General features: G+C 47.9%; 1 protein-coding gene across 1 annotated transcript in view; it reads right to left on the bottom strand.

Moving 5' to 3' along the window:
• PRKX (protein kinase cAMP-dependent X-linked catalytic subunit) overlaps window positions 1-27,569 on the bottom strand; it is a 379,007-nt gene that overhangs the window by 38,931 nt on the left and 312,507 nt on the right. Inside the window, exon 4 of the mRNA XM_063955511.1 lies at window positions 23,575-23,694. Within this exon, the coding sequence (XP_063811581.1) occupies window positions 23,575-23,694 (120 nt within the window). The remainder of the gene's footprint in view (window positions 1-23,574; window positions 23,695-27,569) is intronic.

Here is a 27,569-nt window from a genome sequence, read left to right as displayed (position 1 = left end):
CCACCTTAGGCAAAAATTGAGGACGAGTCCGCAACTCCGCTCTATCCACATGGAAAATCAGATAGGGGCTTTTGTGAGATAAAGCCACCAACTCAGACACTCGCCTTGCCGATGCCAAGGCCAACAACATGACCACTTTCCAAGTGAGATACTTTAATTCCACCGTTTGAAGAGGCTCAAACCAGTGAGACTTAAGGAACCTCAACACCACGTTAAGGTCCCATGGTGCCACTGGAGGCACAAAAGGAGGCTGGATATGCAGCACTCCCTTCACAAATGTCTGTACTTCTGGGAGAGAAGTCAATTCTCTCAGAAAGAAAATGGATATGGCCGAAATCTGAACCTTAATGGAGCCTAATTTTAGGCCCAAATTCACTCTAGTCTGTAGGAAGTGAAGAAAACGGCCCAGATGGAATTCTTCCGGAGGAGCATTCCTGGACTCACACCAAGACACATACTTCCTCCATATACGGTGATAATGTTTTGCTGTCACGTCCTTCCTAGCCTTCATCAGAATAGGAATGACCGCATCCGGAATGCTCTTTTCCGCTAAAATCCGGCGTTCAACCGCAATGCCGTCAAACGCAGCCGCGGTAAGTCCTGGAACAGACAGGGCCCCTGTTGCAACAGGTCCTCTCTGAGAGGAAGAGGCCACGGATCTTCTGTGAGCATTTCCTGCAGATCCGGATACCAGGCCCTTCGAGGCTAATCTGGAACAATGAGAATTGTCTGTACTCCTCTTCGTCTTATGATTCTCAATATCTTGGAAATGAGAGGAAGAGGAGGGAACACATAGACCGACTGGAACACCCACAGTGTCACCAGGGCGTCCACTGCTACCGCCTGAGGGTCCCATGACCTGGCGCAATACCTCGGAAGTTTCTTGTTGAGGCAGTCCCCACTGACTTGCAATCTCTGCGAAGACTTCCTGATGAAGTCCCCACTCTCCTGGATGTAGATCGTGTCTGCTGAGGAAGTCCGCTTCCCAGTTGTCCACACCCGGAATGAAGACTGCTGTCAGAGCGCTTACATGATTTTCTGCCCAGCGAAGAATCCTGGCAGCTTCCGCCCTTGCCACCATGCTCTTTGTTCCGCCTTGACGGTTTATATGAGCAACTGCGGTGATGTTGTCTGACTGAATCAGAACCGGTAGGTCGCGAAGCAAATTCTCTGCTTGACGAAGGCCGTTGTATATGGCCCTTAATTCCAGTACGTTGATGTGTAGACAAGCCTCCTGGCTTGACCATAGCCCTTGGAAGTTTCTTCCCTGTGTGACTGCTCCCCATCCTCGGAGGCTCGCGTCCGTGGTTACCAGAACCCAGTCCTGAATGCCGAACCTGCGACCCTCTAGAAGGTGAGCACTCTGCAGCCACCACAGGAGAGATACCCTGGCCCTGGGGGACAGGCTGATCATCTGATGAATCTGTAGATGCGACCCGGACCACTGGTCCAGAAGGTCCCACTAAAAAGTCCTCGCATGGAACCTGCCGAATGGAATGGCCTCGTAAGACGCCACAATCATTCCCAGAACTCGAATGCAGTGATGCACCGACACCCTTTTTGGCTTCAAGAGGTCCCTGACCAAGTTCAGGAGTTCTTGGGCCTTTTCCCTCGGGAGAAAAACCCTTTTCTGGTCCGTATCCAGAATCATGCCTAAGAAAGGCAACCGGGTCGTTGGAACCAACTGTGACTTCGGGAGATTGAGAATCCAGCCGTGCTGCTGCAACACCCTCAGGGAGAGTGATACGCTGTTTAGCAACTGCTCTCTTGATCTCGCTTTTATTAGGAGATCGTCCAAGTACGGGATAATTGTGATTCCCTGCTTGCGCAGGAGCACCATCATTTCCGCCATTACCTTGGTGAAAATCCTCGGGGCTGTGGAAAGCCCAAACGGCAACGTCTGAAATTGGTAATGACAATCCTGTACAGCAAATCTCAGGAACGCCTGATGAGGCGGATATATGGGGACATGAAGGTATGCATCCTTTATGTCCAGGGACACCATATAATCCCCCCCTTCCAGGCTGGCGATGACCGCTCTGAGCAATTCCATCTTGAACTTGAACCTTTTTAAGTATAGGTTTAAGGATTTTAAATTCAGAATGGGTCTGACCGAACCGTCCGGTTTCGGGACCACAAACAGGGTTGAGTAATACCCCATCCCCTGCTGAAGCAGGGGAACTTTGACCACCACTTGTTGAAGACACAATTTTTGAATTGCATTTAAAACTACCTCCCTTTCTGGGGAAGAAACCAGTAGGGCCGATTTGAAAAACCGGCGAGGAGGCACCTCTTCAAATTCCAGCTTGTAGCCCTGGGAAACAATGTCTATTGCCCAGGGATCCACCTGTGATTGAACCCAGACGTGGCTGAAAAGTCGAAGACGTGCCCCCACTGGGGCGGACTCCCTCAGCGGAGCCCCAGCGTCATGCGGTGGATTTTGTAGAAGCCGGGGAGGACTTCTGCTCCTGGGAACTAGCTGTAGTTAGCAGCTTTTTCCCCTTGCCCTTACCTCTGGCAAGAAAGGAAGATCCCCGTACTCCTCTCTTGGATTTATGCGACCGAAAGGACTGCATCTGATAATGTGGCGTTTTCTTAGGCTGTGAGGAAACATAAGGCAAAAAAGTTGATTTACCTGCAGCAGCTGTGGAAACCAGGTCCGTGAGACCTTCCCCAAACAATTCCTCACCCTTGTAAGGCAAGGCAAAACCTCCATATGCCTCTTCGAGTCGGCATCACCCGTCCATTGTCGGGTCCACAGGGTTCGCCTAGCAGAAATCGCCATAGCGTTGGCTCTGGAACCCAGTAGGCCTACGTCTCTCTGAGCAGCTCTCATATATAGGACCGCATCCTTAATATGACCCAAGGTCAATAAAATGGTTTCCTTGTCCAGCGTATCAATATCAGCAGATAAGGTATCTATCCACGCTGCAACAGCGCTACAAACCCAAGCCGACGCTATGGCCGGTCTGAGTAATGTACCAGTATGTGTGTAAATTGACTTCAAGGTAGTCTCCTGCCTGCGATCAGCAGGATCCTTGAGGGCCGCGGTATCTTGAGATGGCAGCGCTACCTTTTTGGATAAGCGTGTCAACGCTTTGTCCACCCTTGGGGAAGATTCCCACCGTATCCTGTCCTTAGCCGGGAAAGGATACGCCATAAGAATCCTTTTGGGAATCTGCAGTTTTTTGTCTGGGGTTTCCCAAGCCCTTTCAAACAACTCATTTAGCTCATGTGAAGGGGGAAAAGTAACCTCAGGCTTCTTTTCTTTAAACATGTGGACCCTCGTGTCAGGTACAGAGGGGTCATCTGTGATATGCAACACATATTTTATTGCAAAAATCATATAATGAATACTTTTAGCCAATTTTGGCTGCAACTTCGCATCATCATAGTCGACACTGAAGTCAGAATCCGTCTCGGTATCAGTGTCTACTACTTGGGATAGTGGGCGCTTTGGAGACCCCGAAGGTCCCTGCGACATAGTGAAAGGCAGAGCTTGACTCCCTGAACCTTCCCTGGACTCAGCTTTGTCCAACCTTTTGTGTAATAAATTCACATTTGCATTTAAAACATTCCACATATCCAACCAGTCAGGTGTCGGCGTTGCCGACGGAGACACCACACTCATTTGCTCCACCTCCTCCCTAGAAGAGCCTACTGCTTCAGACATGCCGACACACGCGTACCGACACCCCACACACTCAGGGAAATCTCTAATCTGGAGACAATTCCCCCACAAGGCCCCCTGGACAGACAGAAAGAGAGTATGCCAGTACACACCCAGCGCTAAGGACCCTGGAAAATATTCTCAGAGATATACAGCGCTTTTATATATTCACTGAGCCAAATATGTGCCCCCCCCCCCTTCTTTAAAACCCTCTGTCACCGTGTTCAGCAGGGGAGAGTCCGGGGAGCCAGCTTCTCAGCGGTGTGCTGTGGAGAAAATGGCGCTGGTTAGTGCTGAGGGATCAAGCTCCGCCCCCTCAGCGGCGGGCTTCGGTCCCGCTCGATTTTTTCAAAAACTGGCGGGGGATACCTATATACAGCCCTCAGCCTATATATATCCTTTTGCAAGTCCTAGAGGTGTAAAATTGCTGCCCAGGGCACCCCCCCTGCGCCCTGCACCCATCAGTGCCTCCGTGTGTTGTTGTGTGTGGGAGCAATGGCGCGCAGCGTTACAGCTGCGCGTTATCTCTGTGAAGAACTGAAGTCTTCTGCCGCCTCTGATGTCTTCTATTTTCTTATACTCACCCGGCTTCTATCTTCCGGCTCTGTGAGGAGGACGGCGGCGCGGCTCCGGGACGAACTGCAAGGAGAGACCTGCGTTCCGACTCCCTCTGGAGCTAATGGTGTCCAGTAGCCTAAGAAGCAGTGCCTAGCATTTAAGTAGGACTGCTTCTCTCCCCTCAGTCCCACGATGCAGGGAGCCTGTTGCCAGCAGGCTCCCTGAAAATAAAAAACCTAACAAAATACTTTCTTTTAGGGAAACTCAGGAGAGCTCCCTGTAGTGCACCCAGTCTCCTCTGGGCACAGTATCAAACTGAGGTCTGGAGGAGAGGCATAGAGGGAGGAGCCAGTGCACACCCATATCTAAAGTTCTTTTTAGTGCCCATGTCTCCTGCGGAGCCCGTCTATCCCCATGGTCCTTACGGAGTCCCCAGCATCCTCTAGGACGTAAGAGAAAATATAGTAACATTTTACGGATTGTTAACATTACATATAGACATACACTATTACATAAAAACAAAAATAGGATTTTAATTACCTACCGGTAAACCCTTTTCTCGTAGTCCGTAGAGGATACTGGGGTCCACATTAGTACCATGGGGTATAGACGAGACCACTAGGAGCAATGGGCACTTTAAGAAATTGATAGTGTGGGCTGGCTCCTCCCTCCAGGCCCCTCCTACCAGACTCAGTCTAGGAAACTGCGCCTGAGGAGACGGACATACTTTGTGAGAAGGATATAGAAGGATATAAAAGGATAGTGGTGAGATTCCGAACCAGCACACACAAACTAGAGGAAAGCCAAGCTAATCAAACTTTAAACCAGGAACAGCAACCGCTGAACCAACAATACTTAACCAAGTAACAGTGCAGGAAGAAACAAAGCCCTGGGCAGGCACCCAGTATCCTCTACGGCCTACGAGAAAAGGATTTACCGGTAGGTAATTAAAATCCTATTTTCTCTTATGTCCTAGAGCACAGGTTCTCAAACTCGGTCCTCAGGACCCCACACAGTGCATGTTTTGCAGGTCTCCTCACAGAATCACAAGTGAAATAATTAGCTCCACCTGTGGACCTTTTAAAATGTGTCAGTGAGTAATTAATACACCTGTGCACTTGCTGGGTTACCTGCAAAACATGCACTGTGTGGGGTCCTGAGGACTGAGTTCGAGAACCACTGTCCTAGAGGATACTGTGGTCCACATTAGTACCATGGGGATGTACCAAAGCTCCCAAATCGGGCGGGAGAGTGTTGAGGTTCCTGCAGAACTGATTGACTAAACTGAAGGTCCTCAGAGGCTAAAGTATCGAACTTGTAGAACTTAGCAAACGTGTTCGAACCTGACCAAGTAGCTGCTCGGCAGAGCTGTAAAGCCGAGACACTCTGGGCAGCCACCCAGGAAGAACCCACCGATCTAGTAGAGTGGGCCTGTACGGATTTTGGACACGGCAAACCTGCCGTGGCATAAGCATGCTGGATAGTAAGCCTGATCCAGCGTGCAATTGTCTGCTTTGAAGCAGGACACCCAATTTTTATGGGGTCATAGAGAACAAACAGCGAGTCAGTTTTCTGTGACGAGCTGTCTGCTTCACATAGATCTTCAAAGCCCTCAGAACAGCCAAGGACTTTGAAGTAGCAGAGGTGTCGGTAACCACCGGAACCACAATAGGTTGGTTGATATGAAATGCAGACACCACCTTTGGAAGAAATTGCTGCTGAGTTCTGAGTTCAGCCCTATCTTCATGAAAAATCAAATAGGGGTTTTGTGAGACAACTCCCCCCGCTCCGACACACGCTTCGCAGAAGCCAAGGCCAACAGCGTGACGGCCTTCCACGTAAGAAACTTGACGTCAACGTCCTGTAAAGGCTCAAACCATTCCGATTGCAGGAACTGCAACACCACGTTGAGATCCTAAGGTGCCGTAGGAGGCACAAAGGGTGGTTGGATGTGCAGAACCCCCTTCAAAAATGTCTGAACCTCAGGGAGAATAGCCAATTGTTTCTGGAAGAAAATGGGTAAGGCCGAAATCTGGACTTTTATGGCACCCAAACACAGGCCCACATCCACAACTGACTGCAGAAAAAGGAGAAAATGTCCCAGTTGAAACTCCACCGCAGGAAATTTCCTGTACTCACACTAAGCAACGTATTTTTTCCAAATACGGTGGTAATGTTTAGACGTTACCCCCTTTCTGGCTTGGATCAGGGTTGGAATAACCCTTTCCGGGATAGAATTTGACGCTCAACCTCCATGCCGTTAAACGTAGCCGTGGTAAGTCTTGATAGATGAACGGCCCCTGTTGGAGAAGGTCCTTGCGAAGAGGTAGAGGCCAAGGGTCCTCTAGGAGCATATCCAGTAGATCCGCATACCAGGCCCTTCTTGGCCAGTCCGGAGCAATGAGAATTGCTTGAACCTTTTCCCTTTTTATTCTTTTGAGAATCTTTGGGATCAATGGGAGTGGTGGAAACACGTACACGGGTCCCTCGACATGGAACAATACCGTTGAGCTTCTTGTTGAGATGAAAGGCCATCGTGTTAATTTGTGGCATTCCCCACTGACGTGTCAAGCACCTGAACACCTCCGGGTGAAGGCCCCACTCTCCTGGGTGGAGGTCGTGTCTGCTGAGGAAGTCTGCTTTCCAGTTGTCTACTCCCAGAATGAAGATCGTGGACAACGCCACAGCGTGTCTTTCTGCCCAGAAGAGAATCCCTGTTATTTCTGACATTGCTGCCCTGCTCTTTGTTCCGCCTTATCGGTTTATGTACGTTACTGCCATCACATTGTCCGACTGAACCCGAATGGCTTGATCTTGAAGAAGATGCGATGCCTGTAGAAGGGCGCTGTATATGGACCTTAGTTCCAGAATGTTGATTGGAAGAATAGCTCAGTGACTTGACCATTTCCCTTGGAATTGTTCCCCCTGGGTGACTGCTCCTCAACATCTGAGGCTTGCGTCTGTGGTTAGCAGAATCCAATTTTGAATCACGAACCTTCGGCCCTCGGTCAGGTGAGAAGTCTGAAGCCACCAAAGAAGAGAAATCCTGGCTTTTGGCGACAGACGGATCTTCTGGTCCATGTGAAAATGCGATCCAGACCATTTGTCCAACAGATCCAGCTGGAAGGGCCTTGCGTGAAACCTTCCGTACTTCAGAGCCTTGTAAGCAGCTACCATCTTTCCCAGAAGGCGAATGCATAGATGCACCAGTGTCCGGGTTTGTCTTAGAACATCCTGCACCATTGATTGGATCACCAATGCTTTTTCCAATGGAAGGAATACCTTCTGCGCCTCCGTATCCAATATCATCCCCAGGAACGGAAGCCTCCGTGTTAATTCCAGATAAGATTTTGGCAAGTTCAAAATCCACCTGTGATCCTGGAGTAGTCGGGCTGAGAGGGCAATGTTGACTAACATTGGTTCTGTTCCTGTTAACCTGCAGTTGCTGGTTTTCTGGGTTTACCTATATTGCCTTTGAAGGCTGTAGAACCACCTTTGGTTTTGTTTTTAAACTTCGCTGTCCGAAAGGACTGCAGAGTTGGAGCAGTGCAAAATTTTCTAGCCGGGGGAGCTGCGAAAGGAAGGTATGTAGATTTACCCGCCGTATCCTTGGATAGCCACGTATCCAGTTTATCTCCAAAAAGGGCTTCACCTGTGAAAGGTAGGCTTTCCATGCCTTTCCTGGAATCCGTGTCCGCAGTCCACTGGCGTAGCCACAAGCCCCTGCGTGCTGACACTGCCATGGCAGTGGTGCGTGCATTGAGTAAACCAATTTCCTTTATGGCCTCTACCATAAAGTTAGCAAAATCCTGTATATGCTGTAGGAGTAAAATTATCTCCCCCCTGGATAAGGAATCTAACCCGTCAATTAGATTACCTGACCATTTAGCAATGGCCCTAGAGATCCATGCACAAGCTATAGTGGGTCTCTGGGCCACCCCCGCAGCTGTATTCAGAGATTTGAGAGTGGTCTCAATCTTGCGGTCTGCAGCATCCTTCAAGGAAGCTGCCCCAGGGACAGGTAAAACTATCTTACGTGACAACCGAGAAACCGATGCATCAACTAACATGTGGGTTTTCCCATTTTTTCCTGTAATCCTGAGCAAATGGGAAGGATGTGAGTAACCGTTTTGGGACCTGAAACTTCTTGTCAGGATTTACCCAAGTTGCTTCAAATAGGGAATTTAATTCCTTAGATGTAGGAAAAATTAGATTTTACTTACCGGTAAATCTATTTCTCGTAGTCCGTAGAGGATGCTGGGACTCCGTAAGGACCATGGGGAATAGACGGGCTCCGCAGGAGATAGGGCACTTTACTAAAGCTTTGGACTCTGGGTGTGCACTGGCTCCTCCCTCTATGCCCCTCCTCCAGACCTCAGTTAGGGAAACTGTGCCCAGAGGAGATGGACAGTACGAGGAAGGATTTTTGTAAATCTAAGGGCGAGATCCATACCAGCCACACCAATCACACCGTATAACTTGTGATAGACTTACCCAGTTAACAGTATGAACAACAACATAGCCACGGTTCCACCGAAAAACTATAACATAACGCTTATGTAAGTAATAACTATATACAAGTCTTGCAGAAGAAGTCCGCACATGGGACGGGCGCCCAGCATCCTCTACGGACTACGAGAAATAGATTTACCGGTAAGTAAAATCTTATTTTCTCTAACGTCCTTGAGGATGCTGGGACTCTGTAAGGACCATGGGGATTATACCAAAGCTCCCAAACGGGCGGGAGAGTGCGGATGACTCTGCAGCACCGATTGAGCAAACAGGAGGTCCTCCTCAGCCAGGGTATCAAACTTATAGAACTTTGCAAAGGTGTTTGTCCCCGACCAAGTAGCTGCTCGGCACAACTGTAATGCCGAGACCCCTCGGGCAGCCGCCCGAGAAGAGCCCACTTTCCTAGTGGAGTGGGCCTTAACCGATTTCGGTAACGGCAATCCTGCCGTAGAATGCGCCTGCTGAATCATGTTACAGATCCAGCGAGCAATTGTCTGCTTTGAAGCAGGAGCGCCAACCTTGTTGGCCGCATACAGAACGAACAAAGCTTCAGTCTTCCTGATTCTAGCCGTTCTGGTCACATAAATCTTCAAAGCCCTGACTACATCCAGGGACTCGGAATCCTCCAAGTCCCGTGTAGCCACAGGCACGACAATAGGTTGGTTCAGATGAAAAGATGAGACCACTTTTGGCAGAAAGTGAGGGCGAGTCCTCAACTCCGCCCTATCCACGTGAAAAACCAAGTATGGACTTTTATGTGATAAAGCCGCCAATTCGGAAACACGTCTTGCCGAAACTAACGCCAACAACATGACCACTTTCCACGTGAGGTATTTCAGCTCCACCCAGGTGACTTGAGGAAACCCAGGTGACTTGAGGAAACGTAACACCACGTTAAGATCCCAAGGCGCCACCGGAGGCACAAAGGGAGGCTGAATATGCAGCACTTCCTTCACAAAGGTCTGTACTTCCGGAATAGAGGCCAATTCTCTTTGAAAGAAAATGGATAAGGCCGAAATCTGGACCTTTATGGACCCTAATTTTAGGCCCAAAGTCACTCCTGTTTGAAGGAAGTGAAGTAGACGGCCCAAATGGAACTCCTCCGTAGGAGCAGCTCTGGCCTCACACCAAAAAACATATTTCCGCCATATACGGTGATAATGTTTTAACGTCACATCTTTCCTAGCCTTGATCAGGGTAGGAATGACTTTCTCCGGAATCCCTTTTTCCGCTAGGATCCGGCGTTCAACCGCCATGCCGTCAAACGCAGCCTCGGTAAGTCTTGGAACAGACAGGGCCCCTGCCGCAGCAGGTCCTGCCTTAGAGGAAGAGGCCACGGATCCCCTGCGAGCAACTCTTGCAGCTCCGGATACCAAGTCCTCCGTGGCCAATCCGGAACAATGAGTATTGTTCTGACCCTGCTTCTTCGTATTATTCTCAACACCTTGGGTATGAGAGGAAGAGGAGGAAACACATAGACCGATCTGAACACCCAAGGTGTCACCAGAGCGTCTACCGCTACCGCCTGAGGGTCCCTTGACCTGGCGCAATACCGCTTTAGCTTTTTGTTGAGACGGGATGCCATCATGTCGATTTGAGGCAGTCCCCAACGATCCGTGATCTGTGCGAAGACTTCTTGCAGAAGTCCCCACTCTCCCGGATGCAGGTCGTGCCTGCTGAGGAAGTCCGCCTCCCAGTTGTCCACCCCCGGGATGAACACCGCTGACAGCGCACTTACATGGCCTTCCGCCCAGCGTAGAATCCTGGTCGCTTCTGCCATGGCCATTCTGCTCCTTGTTCCGCCTTGGCGGTTTATATGAGCCACTGCCGTGACATTTTCTGACTGAATCAGAACCAGTTTTCTCCGAAGCAATTCCTCCGCTTGACGCAGGGTGTTGTATATGGCCCTCAACTCCAGGACGTTGATATGGAGACAAGACTCTAGGCTTGACCAGAGACCTTGGAAATTTCTTCCCAGTGTCACTGCTCCCCAGCCTCGGAGGCTTGCGTCCGTGGTCACCAGGACCCAGTCCTGAATGCCGAACCTGCGACCTTCTAGTAGGTGAGCACTGTTCAGCCACCACAGGAGAGATACCCTGGTCCTGGGAGACAGGGTGATCTTTTGATGCATTTGTAAATGGGACCCGGACCACTTGTCCAAGAGGTCCTATTAAAAAGTCCTCGCATGGAACCTGCCGAAAGGGATGGCCTCGTAGGAAGCCACCATCTTCCCCAGGACCCGCGTGCAATGATGCACTGAAACCTTTTTTGGTTTTAATAGATTCCTGACCACGGCTATGAGTTCCTGAACCTTTTCGATCGGAAGAAAAACCTTTTTTCTGGTCTGTGTCTAGAATCAGCCCCAAAAAGGTCAGACGCGTTGTAGGGACTAGCTGGGACTTCGGTATATTGAGAATCCAGCCGTGTATCTACAACGTCTTCATGGACAGAGACACGCTGTCCAGCAACCTCTCCCGAGATCTCGCCTTTATGAGGAGATCGTCCAAGTATGGGATAATTGTGACCCCCTGCCTGCGCAGGAGCGCCATCATTTCCGTCATTACCTTGGTGAAAATTCAAGGGGGCCGTGGAAAGCCCAAACGGCAACGTCTGAAATTGGTAGTGACAGTCCTGCACTGCAAATCTCAGGAACGCCTGATGCGGGGGGAATATCGGAACATGAAGGTAAGCATCCTTTATGTCCAGGGACACCATCCAATCCCCCCCCCCCCTCCAGGCTGACCGCCCTGAGTGATTCCATTTTGAACTTGAACCTCTTCAAGTACAGGTTCAGAGATTTCAGCTTTAAAATGGGTCTTACCGAACCGTCCGGTTTCGGGACCACAAACAGGGTTGAGTAATATCCCTCTCCTTGCTGGAGATGAGGAACTGTGACAATCACCTGTTGAATATACAATTTTTGGATTGCTGCCAACACTCGCTCCCTCTCTGACGGGGAAGCCGGCAGAGCCGATTTGAAAAATCGTCGAGGAGGCAAGTCTTCGAATTTCAGCCTGTATCCCTGAGAAACAATCTCTAATGCCCAAGGATCCACCTGCGAGTGAACCCAGACGTGGCTGAAAAACCGAAGACGAGCCCCCACTAGATCTGCCTCCCCTCGGAAAGCCCCAGCGTCATGCAGACGCAGGGGAGGACTTCTTCTCTTGGGAACTAGCTGTGTGCAGCTTTTTTCCCCTGCCTTTCCCTCTGGCAACAAAGGATGATCCACGTACCTTCTTGTTTTTATTGGAACGAAAGGACTGCATTTGATAATGAGGTGCCTTTTTTGTATGCTGCGTGGGGACATAAGGTAAGAAATTTGACTTACCAGCCGTAGAGACAAGATCCGAGAGGCCGTCTCCAAACAACTCCACCCCTTTGTAAGGCAAGGACTCCATATGCCGCTTTGAATCGGCATCTCCCATCCACTGTCGGGTCCACAAGAGCCGCTTAGCAGAAATAGACATAGCATTTATTCTGGAGCTTAATAAACAAATGTCTCTCGGAGCATCCCTCATATACAAGGTAGCATCTCTGATATGCTCTATGGTCATTTGAATGGCGTCCCTATCTAAGGTGTCAATTTCCGTAGATAAGGAATCTGCCCATGCCACAACCGCACTACAAACCCAGGCTGACGCCATAGCCGGTCGAGCAATAGTACCGGAATGATTGTAAATGTGCTTTAAGGTAATTTCCTGCCTGCGATCAGCAGGATCCTTGAGGGAAGCCGTATCCTGAGAAGGAAGTGCCACCTTTTTGGACAAACGTGTCAGCGCCTTGTCAACTTTTGGCGAAGATTCCCAGCGTATCCTATCAGTTTGTGGAAAAGTATACGCCATGAGAATCCTTTTGGGAACTTGTGGTCTCCTATCCGGAGATTCCCAAGCCTTTTCGCACAAGTCACTTAATTCAAATGAGGATGGAAAGGTGACTTCAGGCTTTTTCCCTTTATACGTGTACCCTCGTGTCAGGGACAGGGGGTTCCTCAGTAATATGCAAAACCTCTTTATTAGCAATAATCATGTACCGTATACCCTTAGCCACCTTCGGCTGTAATTTTGCATCTTCATAGTCGACACTAGAGTCAGTATCTGTGTCATCGATCTGCGATATGGTGCGTTTCTGAGACCCCGAAGGACCTGGCGCCCCAGGGACAGGCATGTACTGGCTACCTGACTGATCCCTAGCTTCTGACTTGTCTAATCTTTTATGCAATAGATTGACATTTGCATTCAAGACATTCAGCATATCCACCCATTCCGGTGTCTGCGTTGCCGACGGCGACCTGACATTCAAGCACTCCCCCTCCACATTAAGCGAGCCTTCCTCGTCAAACATGTCGACACACGTGTACCGACACACTTCACACACACACAGGGAACCCCTTTCCTGAAGACAGTATCCCTGTCAAGGCCCTTTGGAGAGACAGAGAGAGAGAGTATGCCAGCACACACCCCAGCGCAATAACCCTGGAGACCAACACAAAATGTTTTTCCCCAGCAGCGCTGTATAATATGTAAACCGCCAATTATGTGGCCCCCCCTCTCTTTTAAGCACCCTTTCACCGTGTGTAAGCAGGGGAGAGTCCGGGGAGCTTCCTCTCAGCAGTGCTGTGGAGAGAAAATGGCGCTCTCGGCGGCGGGCTTCTGTCCCGCTCAAACTTAGTAAAATATGGCAAGGGCTCTTTTATATACATGTACAGAGCCCACCTGTACATGTATATAGTCTTTTTGCCATGCAGAGGTTTATATTGCTGCCCAGGGCGCCCCCCCCGCGCCCTGCACCCTTACAGTGACCGGAGTATGTGAGGTGCATGGGAGCAATGACGCACAGCTGCAGTGCTGTGCGTTACCTCAGTGAAGCTGAAGGCTTCTGCCTCCTGACGACTTCTGTCTTCTGTACTTCTAGCACTGTGAGGAGAACGGCGGCGCGGCTCCGGGGGTGGACGCCCAGTAAGAACCTGCGTTCACCCCCTCTGGAGCTAATGGTGTCCAGTAGCCGAGGAAGCAGAGCCTATCTTTGACAAGAAGGACTGCTCCTCTCTCCTCAGTCCCTCGATGCAGGGAGCCTGTTGCCACCAGTGCTCCCTGTGAAAAAGTAGTAAAAGGTAGAAAAAAAATCCAAACAAAAATGCTTCTAGGCAGAGAACTCTGGAGAGCTCTCTGCAGTGCACCCATCTTGCTCTGGGCACAGTGTAAAACTGAGGTCTGGAGGAGGGGCATAGAGGGAGGAGCCAGTGCACACCCAGAGTCCAAAGCTTTCTTAAAGTGCCCCATCTCCTGCGGAGCCCGTCTATTCCCCATGGTCCTTACGGAGTCCCAGAATCCTCAAGGACGTTAGAGAAAGTAGCTGAGGATTTCCTTTTCACATTAAAATAAGATTCCTCCTCATCCTCTGATACCTTATCAGGGATGTGCAGGACATCTCTAATAGCTTCTATCAGGGCCTGTATACCCTGTGACAAAGCTGCATCCCCCACTCCCGAGTCCACCTCACCCTCCTCTGGGTCTGATACATCATCATCATTGGTATCAGACTGCCTGATTTGGGCTAGAGTACGCTTCTGTGGACAAATGGCAGGGGTCTGAGATACTGAAATAACCACTGAATCTCTATTCAACAGGTCATTGACAGACTGCCTTAAGTATTGCGTCTCCTCATTTTGGGATATTTTATTAAAAATATTTGAAATAATCCATTTGAATGAATCTAACCATACTGGTTCAGATTCACTAGCCTGAGAATGTGTACTATCCTGAGTACATGGCAGTGATCCCCCAGATTGAGAAAAACACTCTGCTGTGCATGATACACACTCCTTTGACATAGTAAATGTGAAGGAATACACACACATACATAGGAAAATAGGGTAAAAATAAGAATTTACTTACCGATAATTCTATTTCTCGTAGTCCGTAGTGGATGCTGGGAACTCGGTAAGGACCATGGGGAATAGCGGCTCCGCAGGAGACTGGGCACAAAAGTAAAGCTTTAGGACTACCTGGTGTGCACTGGCTCCTCCCCCTATGACCCTCCTCCAAGCCTCAGTTAGGATACTGTGCCCGGACGAGCGTACACAATAAGGAAGGATTTTGAATCCCGGGTAAGACTCATACCAGCCACACCAATCACACCGTATAACCTGTGATCTGAACCCAGTTAACAGCATGATAACAGAGGAGCCTCTGAAAAGATGGCTCACAACAATAATAACCCGATTTTTGTAACAATAACTATGTACAAGTATTGCAGACAATCCGCACTTGGGATGGGCGCCCAGCATCCACTACGGACTACGAGAAATAGAATTATCGGTAAGTAAATTCTTATTTTCTCTGACGTCCTAGTGGATGCTGGGAACTCCGTAAGGACCATGGGGATTATACCAAAGCTCCCAAACGGGCGGGAGAGTGCGGATGACTCTGCAGCACCGAATGAGAGAACTCCAGGTCCTCCTCAGCCAGGGTATCAAATTTGTAGAATTTAGCAAACGTGTTTGCTCCTGACCAAGTAGCTGCTCGGCAAAGTTGTAAAGCCGAGACCCCTCGGGCAGCCGCCCAAGATGAGCCCACCTTCCTTGTGGAATGGGCTTTTACAGATTTTGGCTGTGGCAGGCCTGCCACAGAATGTGCAAGCTGAATTGTACTACAAATCCAACGAGCAATAGTCTGCTTAGAAGCAGGAGCACCCAGCTTGTTGGGTGCATACAGGATAAACAGCGAGTCAGATTTTCTGACTCCAGCCGTCCTGGAAACATATATTTTCAGGGCCCTGACTACGTCCAGCAACTTGGAATCCTCCAAGTCCCTAGTAGCCGCAGGTACCACAATAGGCTGGTTCAAGTGAAACGCTGAAACCACCTTAGGGAGAAATTGAGGACGAGTCCTCAATTCTGCCCTGTCCGTATGAAAAATTAGGTAAGGGCTTTTATAGGATAAAGCCGCCAATTCTGAGACACGCCTGGCTGAAGCCAGGGCCAACAGCATTACCACTTTCCATGTGAGATATTTTAAGTACACTGTGGTGAGTGGTTCAAACCAATGTGATTTTAGGAACCCCAAAACTACATTGAGATCCCAAGGTGCCACTGGAGGCACAAAAGGAGGCTGTATATGCAGTACCCCCTTGACAAACGTCTGAACTTCAGGAACTGAAGCCAGTTCTTTTTGGAAGAAAATCGACAGGGCCGAAATTTGAACCTTAATGGACCCTAATTTTAGGCCCATAGACAATCCTGTTTGCAGGAAATGTAGGAATCGACCCAGTTGAAATTCCTCCGTCGGGGCCTTCCTGGCCTCACACCACGCAACATATTTTCTTCAAATGCGGTGATAATGTTGTGCAGTCACCTCCTTCCTGGCTTTTACCAGGGTAGGGATGACCTCTTCCGGAATGCCTTTTTCCCTTAGAATTCGGCGTTCAACCGCCATGCCGTCAAACGCAGCCGCGGTAAGTCTTGGAACAGACAGGGTCCCTGATGGAGCAGGTCCCTTCTTAGAGGTAGAGGCCACGGGTCCTCTGTGAGCATCTCTTGAAGTTCCGGGTACCAAGTCCTTCTTGGCCAATCCGGAGCCACGAGTATAGTCCTTACTCCTCTCCTTCTTATGATTCTCAGTACCTTGGGTATGAGAGGCAGAGGAGGGAACACATACACTGACTGGTACACCCACGGTGTTACCAGAGCGTCCACAGCTATTGCCTGAGGGTCCCTTGACCTGGCGCAATACCTGTCTAGTTTTTTGTTGAGGCGGGACGCCATCATGTCCACCTTTGGTTTTTCCCAACGGTTCACAATCATGTGGAAGACTTCTGGGTGAAGTCCCCACTCTCCCGGGTGGAGGTCGTGTCTGCTGAGGAAGTCTGCTTCCCAGTTGTCCACTCCCGGAATAAACACTGCTGACAGTGCTATCACATGATTTTCCGCCCAGCGAAGAATCCTTGCAACTTCTGCCATTGCCCTCCTGCTTCTTGTGCCGCCCTGTCTGTTTACGTGGGCGACTGCCGTGATGTTGTCTGACTGGATCAGCACCGGCTGACCTTGAAGCAGAGGTCTTGCTAGGCTTAGAGCATTGTAGATGGCCCTTAGCTCCAGGATATTTATGTGAAGTGATGTCTCCAGGCTTGACCACAAGCCCTGGAAATTTCTTCCCTGTGTGACTGCTCCCCAGCCTCTCAGGCTGGCATCCGTGGTCACCAGGACCCAGTCCTGAATGCCGAATCTGCGGCCCTCTAGAAGATGAGCACTCTGCAACCACCACAGGAGAGACACCCTTGTCCTTGGTGACAAGATTATCCGCTGATGCATCTGAAGATGCGACCCGGACCATTTGTCTAGCAGATCCCACTGGAAGGTTCTTGCGTGGAATCTGCCGAATGGGATTGCTTCGTAAGAAGCCACCATCTTTCCCAGGACCCTTGTGCATTGATGCACTGAGACTTGGCCTGGTTTTAGGAGATTTCTGACTAGTTCGGATAACTCCCTGGCTTTCTCCTCCGGGAGAAACACCTTTTTCTGGACTGTGTCCAGGATCATCCCTAGGAATAGAAGTCGTGTCGTCAGGATCAGCTGCGATTTTGGAATATTGAGAATCCAACCGTGCTGGCGCAGCACTATCTGAGATAGTGCTACTCCGACTTCCAACTGTTCCCTGGATCTTGCCCTTATCAGGAGATCGTCCAAGTAAGGGATAACTAAAACTCCCTTCCTTCGAAGGAGTATCATCATTTCGGCCATTACCTTGGTAAAGACCCGGGGTGCCGTGGACAATCCAAACGGCAGCGTCTGAAACTGATAGTGACAGTTCTGTACCACAAACCTGAGGTACCCTTGGTGAGAAGGGTAAATTGGGACATGTAGGTAAGCATCTTTGATGTCCAGAGACACCATATAGTCCCCTTCTTCCAGGTTTGCAATCACTGCTCTGAGTGACTCCATCTTGAATTTGAACCTTTGTATGTAAGTGTTCAAGGATTTTAGGTTTAAAATTGGTCTCACCGAGCCGTCCGGCTTCGGTACCACAAATAGTGTGGAATAGTACCCCTTTCCCTGTTGTAGGAGGGGTACCTTGATTATCACCTGCTGGGAATACAGCTTGTGAATGGCTTCCAATACTGCCTCCCTGTCTGAGGGAGACGTCGGTAAAGCAGACTTTAGAAAACGGCGAGGGGGAGACGTCTCGAATTCCAATTTGTACCCCTGAGATACCACCTGAAGGATCCAGGGGTCCACTTGCGAGTGGGCCCACTGTGCACTGAACTTCTTGAGACGGGCCCCCACCGTGCCTGAGTCCGCTTGTAAAGCCCCAGCGTCATGCTGAGGACTTTGCGGAGGCGGGAGAGGGCTTTTGTTCCTGGGAACTGGCTGTTTGTTGCAGCCTTTTTCCTCTCCCTCTGCCACGGGGCAGAAATGAGGCGCCTTTTGCCCGCTTGCCCTTATGGGGCCGAAAGGACTGCGCCTGATAATACGGCGTCTTCTTAGGTTGAGAAGCTACCTGGGGTAAAAATGTGGATTTTCCAGCAGTTGCCGTGGCTACCAGGTCTGATAGACCTACCCCGAATAACTCCTCCCCCTTATAAGGCAATACTTCCATGTGCCTTTTAGAATCCGCATCACCTGACCACTGCCGCGTCCATAAACCTCTTCTTGCAGAAATGGACAGCGCGCTAACTCTTGATGCCAGTCGGCAAATATCCCTCTGTGCATCACGCATATATAGAAATGCATCCTTCAAATGCTCTATAGTCAGTAATATACTGTCCCTATCTAGGGTATCAATATTTTCAGTCAGGGAATCCGACCACGCCAGGCCCGCACTGCACATCCAGGCTGAGGCGATTGCTGGTCGCAGTATAACACCCGTGTGAGTGTATATACATTTTAGGATATTCTCCAGCTTTCTATCGGCAGGTTCCTTTAGGGCGGCCGTATCAGGAGAGGGTAGTGCTACCTGTTTAGACAAGCGTGTGAGCGCTTTATCCACCCTAGGGGGTGTTTCCCAACGTGCCCTATCCTCTGGCGGGAAAGGGTACGATGCCAATAACCTTTTAGGAATTATCAGTTTTTTATCGGGGGGAAACCCACGCCTCATCACACACTTCATTTAATTCCTCGGATACAGGAAAAACTACAGGCAGTTTTTTCTCACCAAACATAATACCCTTTTTAGTGGTACTTGTATTATCAGAGATATGCAATACATTTTTCATTGCTTCAATCATGTAACGTGTGGCTCTAGTGGAAGTCACGTTTGTCTCCTCATCATCGACACTGGAGTCAGTATCCGTGTCTGTGTCTGCCATTTGAGGTAACGGGCGTTTTAAAGCCCCTGATGGCGTTTGAGACCCCTGGACAGGCACAAGCTGAGTAGCCGGCTGTCTCATGTCGTCAACTGTCTGTCGTAAAGAGCTGACACTGTCACGCAATTCCTTCCATAAGCTCATCCACTCAGGTGTCGACTCCCTAAGGGGTGACAACTCTATAATAGGCAATTGCTCCGCCTCCATCTCATTTTCCTCCTCAAACATGTCGACACAATCGTACCGACACACCGCACACACACAGGGAATGCTCTGATAGAGGACAGGACCCCACTAGCCCTTTGGGGAGACAGAGGGAGAGTATGCCAGCACACACCAGAGCGCTATATATAGACATGAATACCACTATAAAATGTGCTTTTCCCTTTATAGCTGCTGTTAGTATTAAAACTGCGCCAAATTAGTGCCCCCCTCTCTTTTTTTACCCTTTTCTGTAGTGCAGGACTGCAGGGGAGAGTCAGGGAGACGTCCTTCCAGCGGAGCTGTGATGGAAAATGGCGCCCGTGTGCTGAGGAGATAGGCTCCGCCCCCTTCTCGGCGGCCTTTTCTCCCGCTTTTTGGTGAGTTCTGGCAGGGGTTAAAATACATCCATATAGCCCTGGGGGTTATATGTGGTGTATTTATGCCAGCCAAGGTGTTTACATTGCTGCTCAGGGCGCCCCCCCCTAGCGCCCTGCACCCTCAGTGACCGAAGTGCGACTGAGTAACAATGGCGCACAGCTGCAGTGCTGTGCGCTACCTTGTTGAAGACTGATGTCTTCTGCCGCCGATTTTTCCGGACCTCTTCTTGCTTCTGGCTCTGTAAGGGGGCCGGCGGCGCGGCTCTGGGACCGAGCTCCGAGGCTGGGCCTGTGTTCGGTCCCCCTGGAGCTAATGGTGTCCAGTAGCCTAAGAAGCCCAAGCTGGCTGCAAGCAGGCAGGTTCGCTTCTTCTCCCCTTAGTCCCTCGATGCAGTGAGCCTGTTGCCAGCAGGTCTCACTGAAAATAAAAAACCTAAAACTAAACTTTCACTAAGAAGCTCAGGAGAGCCCCTAGTGTGCACCCTTCTCGGCCGGGCACAAAAATCTAACTGAGGCTTGGAGGAGGGTCATAGGGGGAGGAGCCAGTGCACACCAGGTAGTCCTAAAGCTTTACTTTTGTGCCCAGTCTCCTGCGGAGCCGCTATTCCCCATGGTCCTTACGGAGTTCCCAGCATCCACTAGGACGTCAGAGAAATACAGTTAACCCACACAGAACCCTCTAGGGAGACACAGAGTATAATGGAGCCAGCCGCACAGCACCCCTATAGCTAAAGTACAAGTTTAGCTGGGTCGCAAACTAAGTACCCCAAATAGGGTTTAGTATACCAAATATTGTTCCCCCCCCCCTCCCCTTGCTATGACCTCCTGGTACTGCTGAGGTGCTCTGGAGTCCTTGTGGAGGAGCTGCGCAGCCCTGCCAGTCTGCCTGTGTATAGCTGCAGAGGGAAAATGGCACTGGTGACCTGCTGGATCATAGTGAAGCCCCGCCCCTTTAATGGCGCGCAGTCTTTCCGGTTTTTTATACTGGCTGAGGTAATTTCTGTTTTACAGTGGGTTAAAACCCCTGTAGAATTGCTGCCAGTGAAGGTATATGTTTCTGTGGCTTCATCAGCTCGCCCCTCACAGCATCCTGTATGCCTCTGAAGCCTGGAGCCGCAGCCGGCTTGTCAGCGCTGCGCTCCTACCCCTTGTGTCGCCATTACAGCCGGCGACCCGCTAACCGGGACGCCGGCCATCTACTCACCACTCTTCTTACTTCTAGCTCTGTTAGGGGAGGCGGCGTGCTGCGGGTCTGTACGCTCGCCGTGGTGGGGCTTGCGAATAGGACCCTCAGGAGCTCAGTGTCCTGTCAGCGGGGAACGTCCCCATTAACCCTTGGGAGGTTGGGCAGTTCCCCCCCTAAGTCCCACGAAGCAGGCAGTCTGCTGCCAGCTAGACCTGCCTGAAAACAATAAAAAAGAAAATAAATGCAGAAAACTCTTCAGGAGCTTCCCAAGTATGACCAGCTCCTCTGGGCACATTTTCTAAACTGAGTCTGGTAGGAGGGGCATAGAGGGAGGAGCCAGCCCACACTATCAATTTCTTAAAGTGCCCATGGCTCCTAGTGGACCCGTCTATACCCCATGGTACTAATGTGGACCCCAGTATCCTCTAGGACATAACAGAAATATCAGCATATGTATAGAAATAAAATAGATACAAAATTTAACACCAACTGGTACTAGCAAGTATCAAGTTAATAACTTCATATATTTTTTTAGGTTGAGACTAATGTACCTCAAGCAGAGTGAGATTCTGTGAGATTCTGAAACCTCATAAGGCACATGTAAAGACTATGTTTATTTTGTAGAGCTGATGGATGGGAGAGACCATGATACCATACTGTACCTCCCAGCTGTTACGTTTTAGGCAGGACAGCCACAAATTGAAGAGATTGCCCCATGGTTCAGGATTTTTTTTCCCAATTCCAGGAGAGAAGGGAGATTACTTCTGGTGCTGTATGTGCCTCCAATGGATAGTGTAAATGAATGGACACTTTAATTGAAGGGGAGGGGATGTGGGGGTTGACCACAGTGTTTGCATGTCCCTAAGAGAGATCATCATCTCATGTGGTGGCATATACAGTCTTAAATCTGCCACAACCAAAAGTGTGAACTGTGATACAGGTTGAGTATCCCTTATCCAAAATGCTTGGGACCAGAGGTATTTTGGATATGGGATTTTTCCGTATTTTGGAATAATTGCATACCATAATGAGATATCATGGTGATGGGACCTAAATCTAAGCACAGAATGCATTTATGTTACATATACACCTTATACACACAGCCTGAAGGTAATTTTAGTCAATATTTTTTATAAATTTGTGCATTAAACAAAGTGTGTGTACATTCACATCGTTCATTTATGTTTCATATACACCTTATACACACAGCCTGAAGGTCATTTAATACAATATTTGTAATAATTTTGTGTATTAAACAAAGTTTGTGTACATTGAGCCATCAAAAAACAAAGGTTTCACTATCTCACTCTCACTCAAAAAAGTCCGTATTTCGGAATATTCCGTATTTCGGAATATTTGGATATGGGATACTCAACCTGTACTGGCAATACCAATACAATAAAAAGAAAGACATACAGGGGCCACACACCAAGTCCCACACACCAAGGGCATGATTCAAATGTGGATGGCGGTGCTATCATTACTGCTTATTCTGTATGTTAATGCATCAGGATGCGTCTATTACATGCGGATGCATCCTGTTGCAGTAGAAGTACAAGTAACGCGGAGGTTTGTGTGTCTGCATAACAAAAGCCAGGATTGCCCATTGATTTTACAATTGCTACCACAACTGTCATCATTAGTATAGGCACCTTCACCAGCCCCATGCAAGGTTCAAGAAATCCATCGGAAACAGGCTTCCCTCCTATGTACTCTCGGATCAGAATCGCACCGAGCATTTGATACACACTCACGGCACATGTCAGGGTGGTTATACTGTATGTGATTGCACTGTCTCTGCCCAGTTCCTGTCCTGAAACATCTGATTTCACAGAGAAAGACAGATACGGCCAATTTCCATCCTAATCAGTATAGGATGGACATATGCAAACGTGTCAATTTGCTTCTGTGCATGCGCTCTATGCAACAACAATGTTTGCGTCCATAAAGAGAGGTCCGTGTAGCTCAGAGTCAGCCTCGCTGTCTTATTGTCACTTTCTAATACCGCAGTGTTACCATGGTACAGAGAAATTGCTAGTGTAAAAGAAACAAATGGTCGGTATAAGAGTTTAGATTTAACTACTTACAGTGCTAATGCCTGGAAATACTACCTAATTTGTAAAAAAACAGTCAACAACATTAAGTTCATCAAATTATATGATTAGCTATTTGTGTCATTAGTTTCAAAGTGTGTGTGAGTATGGTCTAAGCACCTAACTGTACTGAAACGACATCTGTTGCTTGCATGTTGTGTGTCCACGTCATTAGCAAATTAGAATGTCTTTCACAGCAGTGTTCCGATCTTCTGGGAGCAGAGATGGTTAGGTCAGTGAGGGCAGGATTCATTTGACAGAAGAGTGGAAGCAAGCAGAGTCTCAAGGGTATATTTACTAAAGTGTGGGTTTACAAAAGTGGAGGTGTTACCAACAGCAACCCATCAGATTCTAGCTATCATTTTCTAGAAGGAACAATATAAATAATAAGTACAGTAGAATCTGTTTTATTGCCATGGATGGCAGTTCCACATTTTTTAATTCACACTTTAGTAAATATACCCCTCAGTGTCTGTTAGTGAAGGCGCAGGGTACCAAAAGGATAGAGTAGTAATGTCAGGATCCTGTGACACTGTGGGAGGGCAATCATGGTGTGAAACGCACCTCTGTATCTTCATACAAACAACTTATTAACATTTCTCGGTGAGTACAATGTCTGCAGTTATTACTGATAACTAAGTAAAAATGTAAACCAAATTAAACAATACTACTTACCCAGATAACATTTCAAATATTAGAATGCCTAAGGCCCACCAGTCCACTGCTCTTCCATGCCCTTTGCTCTGAATAACTTCAGGTGCCAGGTACTCTGGTGTACCACACAGTGTCCATGTCCTAAAGTGTGAGACATAATAAAAACTTAGTCCTTAAATTATTATTCTTCATTTACATAGTTTCAACATATTCCAAATTTTCCGGAAGAAATGTTGTCATTTACAGTATCATAAAATGATAACAATACAGTATAGGAATACACCACTGTAAAGTCAGGCTGTATAATAATAGAGACAATGTCAATTGACTTCAATCTTTCATAAATAGTTGTCACTTAGGGGGTCTATTCATGAAGCAGTGAAAACTTTGGAGAAGTGAGCCAGTGTAAAAGAACCAATCAGCATTGAAGTAACATTTATAATTTGCATACTATAAAATCATACAGAGCAGCTGATTGGTTGCCATGGGCAACTTCTCCACTCTTTTTACTGCTTCATGAATAGACCCCTTAGCCTCTAAGTGGGGCAAAAAAATCCTTCTTGGTTATAAAAATAACAATTGGATAAAATACTTGGAGAGGGATTCAACTATTAGCGGAGTTTTCCCCACAGTGAACTGTATGTGCTGCTCGGTTCAAGTAGCTGTGGGAACCTTGTGCACTTAACTACAAAGTGTGGATTTTTCCTTGCAGTCTCAGGAGCTGTAAGAAAAAAAATCTGTGTTAACTTACAGACTCTGAATTTAATAAATGAGTATGGATGATTACACGTTCATAATACTGACGCCGGGATTCCAAAGTTCAAAATCCCGACATGCGTGAGAAGAGGATATTTCCTCCTCTCCCTTACCCCAACACTTTAGTCCCGTAGCCTAAACCTAACCTCCCTCTTTAGTGCCTGAACCTAACCACCTCCCGAGGTGCCTAAACCTAACCTGCCATATAGGGATGTCTAACCTTAACCCTCCCTCCCCGCAGCCTAACCCCCCCCAGGTTAGCAAATAAACCTAACCTCCCCTTCCCGTCCCTAAATCTAACCCTCTCTTCCCCACAGCCTGATCCTAACCTCCCCTAGGGGTGCCTAACCCTAAGCCTCTCTCCCCACAGCCTAACCCTAACCCTAACACCCCTTCCATTCCTAAGCCTAACCCTCCAGCTGGTCTAATGGTCGGGATGTTGGCTGTCAGGATTCTGGCGTTGGTCTCCTGCCCCTTTTGGAGTTCTGACTTTGGGATTCCAACGGGTGTCAGGATTCTGGCGTCGGTATTTCAGCTGCCGGGATCCTGACAGCCGGCATATTCACCACATCCCGATTTTAAACATGTGGGGGAACCTATAGATTCCTGCACTTTGCACGGCATCTGTGTGTTAATTCACGGTTTACAGTGTTGGGAAAAGGCTGATTAATGTAATAGCACTGGGAGGGAAACCCAGAGCTAAACCGCACGACTAATTGATTTCCCAATCCAATCGAATCCATTTTCGGTTCTACTATTGCAATATCATGTGGTAAGAAATTCCAAATCTTAAGGTGTGTACACACGGTGAGATCCTTGCTATGTCCGATGTTGACTATGTGATTTCCCTTGAACTTCCCCAGAGCCCAATAGCACAGATTTTGGCAATCTGTACTATGGATTTTGTCTATGTACGATTTTTGACTAAGTGCCAATTTTGACTATACTTTGTACTAGATAATACACTAGATAGTCAAGATTGACGTGCCTGCACAGTCTATCTAGCCTTACGATACCGACCTACGGGAGCGCGCATCGGGATCGAATCTGTATCGCAAGCTGCCTAACTCCTTAAGATTTTGATTATATAGTCAAAATCTTACAGACTTATCTCACGGTGTGTGCACACCTTTAGCCACTTTTACTGTAAATAACCCATTCTTATATAGAGGGTAAAACAGTCTTTCATTCATAGTTGATAAAACTTTGTACGAAAAATGTATTAGAAAATGTTTGTACCTGTCATTATAAATGAATAATTTCATTTTATCAATAAGCTTGTCCACCACTTAACCTTCCTTTGTACAGGGTAGCACCGCAAATAGTATGCCATGTTCAAGATCTGGTCTAATCACTTCTACAGTGGTAAAGCTAAGCAAATGCATGTATCCTCCTTTTAATGCATTACAGCAGTGGTTCTCAAACTCTGTGCCGTGGCACCCTGGGGAGCCTAGGATTGGTGGTCCAGGACAAAATCAAATTATTTATGGTCAATGTAATAGTCAAAATCAGTGCTGGTGGCTGCCAAATATAAAATATGTGGAGAAACAGAAGCTAATCTTGTCCCTCACCACACAACTTACCTTAAGGATGACATATAAACAATGTACTTGATTTAATATTTCTTTCTAAAAATTTCTCAATAAGAAATTTTTGGCCTAGGGGTGCCGTGAAAAACATTCTGATGCTCTAGGGCGCCGTGATGCAAAAAAGTTTGAGAACCACTGCATTATAGTATACTGTGCAGCCACAATGTGCTGTAAAACAGCTATCTGCCACTAGTATACTTTACCTAACTGTTCCCCAATTGTATTACATGATGCAGCCCAGCTTACCATTTGGTCTTTCAGAAGCAAGTTACAATTACAGCATACTCAAAACAGGGATATATATTACCATGCCCTCTATTGATAACCATACATTGCTTAGCATCATCAGAAAGGACATTTCACATTCTATATCGATTATAAGGTCATTAGTAAGCAAAAAGCCCAATACTGATCCACCACCGTACTTACCCAGTCGGGAAATGCTTGTAACTATTGTTTTCTATCCTTGAGCTAGATTTCTACCCATATACATACTTTGTCTAGACCTAGCACTCTTATATTATGTATTATACTGTTTTGTGGAACAGTGTTATGAGAGCATCAGCCAAATTCATAAATAACATTACTATAACTGCGCTACCAAGGACCAGTTTGACTTATCGCCTCAAAAATCACATTATGTCTGCCTGGCATTATTGGTTCTACATGAAATCATGGCAATACGGTATTTAAACAGTGTGCAAGGTACCCTACTCACCCAGCATATAAAAGATGCCTTTTATAAAAATTCTAAATTAGACCGCAGTGGCCTGTTATTCTAGCCTGGTTGTGTTGGCTGACACAACTTTACTCTCAATTCCGGGAACAGGGAAGTAGCAGGGCTGAAAAGCTGTATATTTTGTTGACACTTCACTCTGCATGGCGGCACAGACGAAATGATGACAAGGTGATACTGTCGACAGGCAGCTTTTAGTCTAACCCTAATGTAAACATTTTCTCTATGTCGACATTTTGCAGATATCGACCTGTTAGATGTCGACATAACAACATTAGACATTCTGAATGTCGACAATCTGAGTGCATATCCCTACTATAGTTCTTGTGTCCATACTTTTATTACTGCCCAAGACTAATTGTAAAGATGATTCGCTAAATACCCCCTCACAGGTACATATAAAGATTAGAGATGAGCGGGTTCGGTTTTACTCGTATTTACTCGGTTTTCATAACGGCATCTTATTGGCTCACGGACGTCACATGTTTTGGATAGCCAATAAGAAAAATCTGGATAAAACCGAACTGGCGTTAATTCTGGCGTTTCATCCGAACCCGCTCATCTCTACTAAAGATACACACTTCGTTCCCCTTCATATTCCAGATGAATAGGATTATGCACTCCCTGGGTCCAACATGTTTCTATTTTTACTAAAATGTTTGTTCAGTTTTCACATTTTGGGCCGGATGTAATGCAGTGTGAGACGGCCAGAGCCCCGAGATGCCGTCCGAACTTGTACCTTTTTTTCAAAGCGGCAACCATTTACAAGGCAAAACCAACCTGGTTTTGCCTTGTAAATGATTGCCACTTTACGAAAAAACGTACCCTCACAGAGGACGCCTTTTTACTGTACTAAACCATTTCCAAATCAAAGAACCAAAGCATGCATCTCATACCCAGCAAAGCCTGTGAGACTGGTGAGAGATGTACAGTTA

This window comes from Pseudophryne corroboree, chromosome 2, assembly GCF_028390025.1.
Source record: "Pseudophryne corroboree isolate aPseCor3 chromosome 2, aPseCor3.hap2, whole genome shotgun sequence".
Taxonomy (NCBI): domain Eukaryota; kingdom Metazoa; phylum Chordata; class Amphibia; order Anura; family Myobatrachidae; genus Pseudophryne; species Pseudophryne corroboree.
The sequence above is the reverse complement of the archived record's forward strand: the minus strand, read 5'-3'. Positions and strand labels throughout refer to the sequence as shown.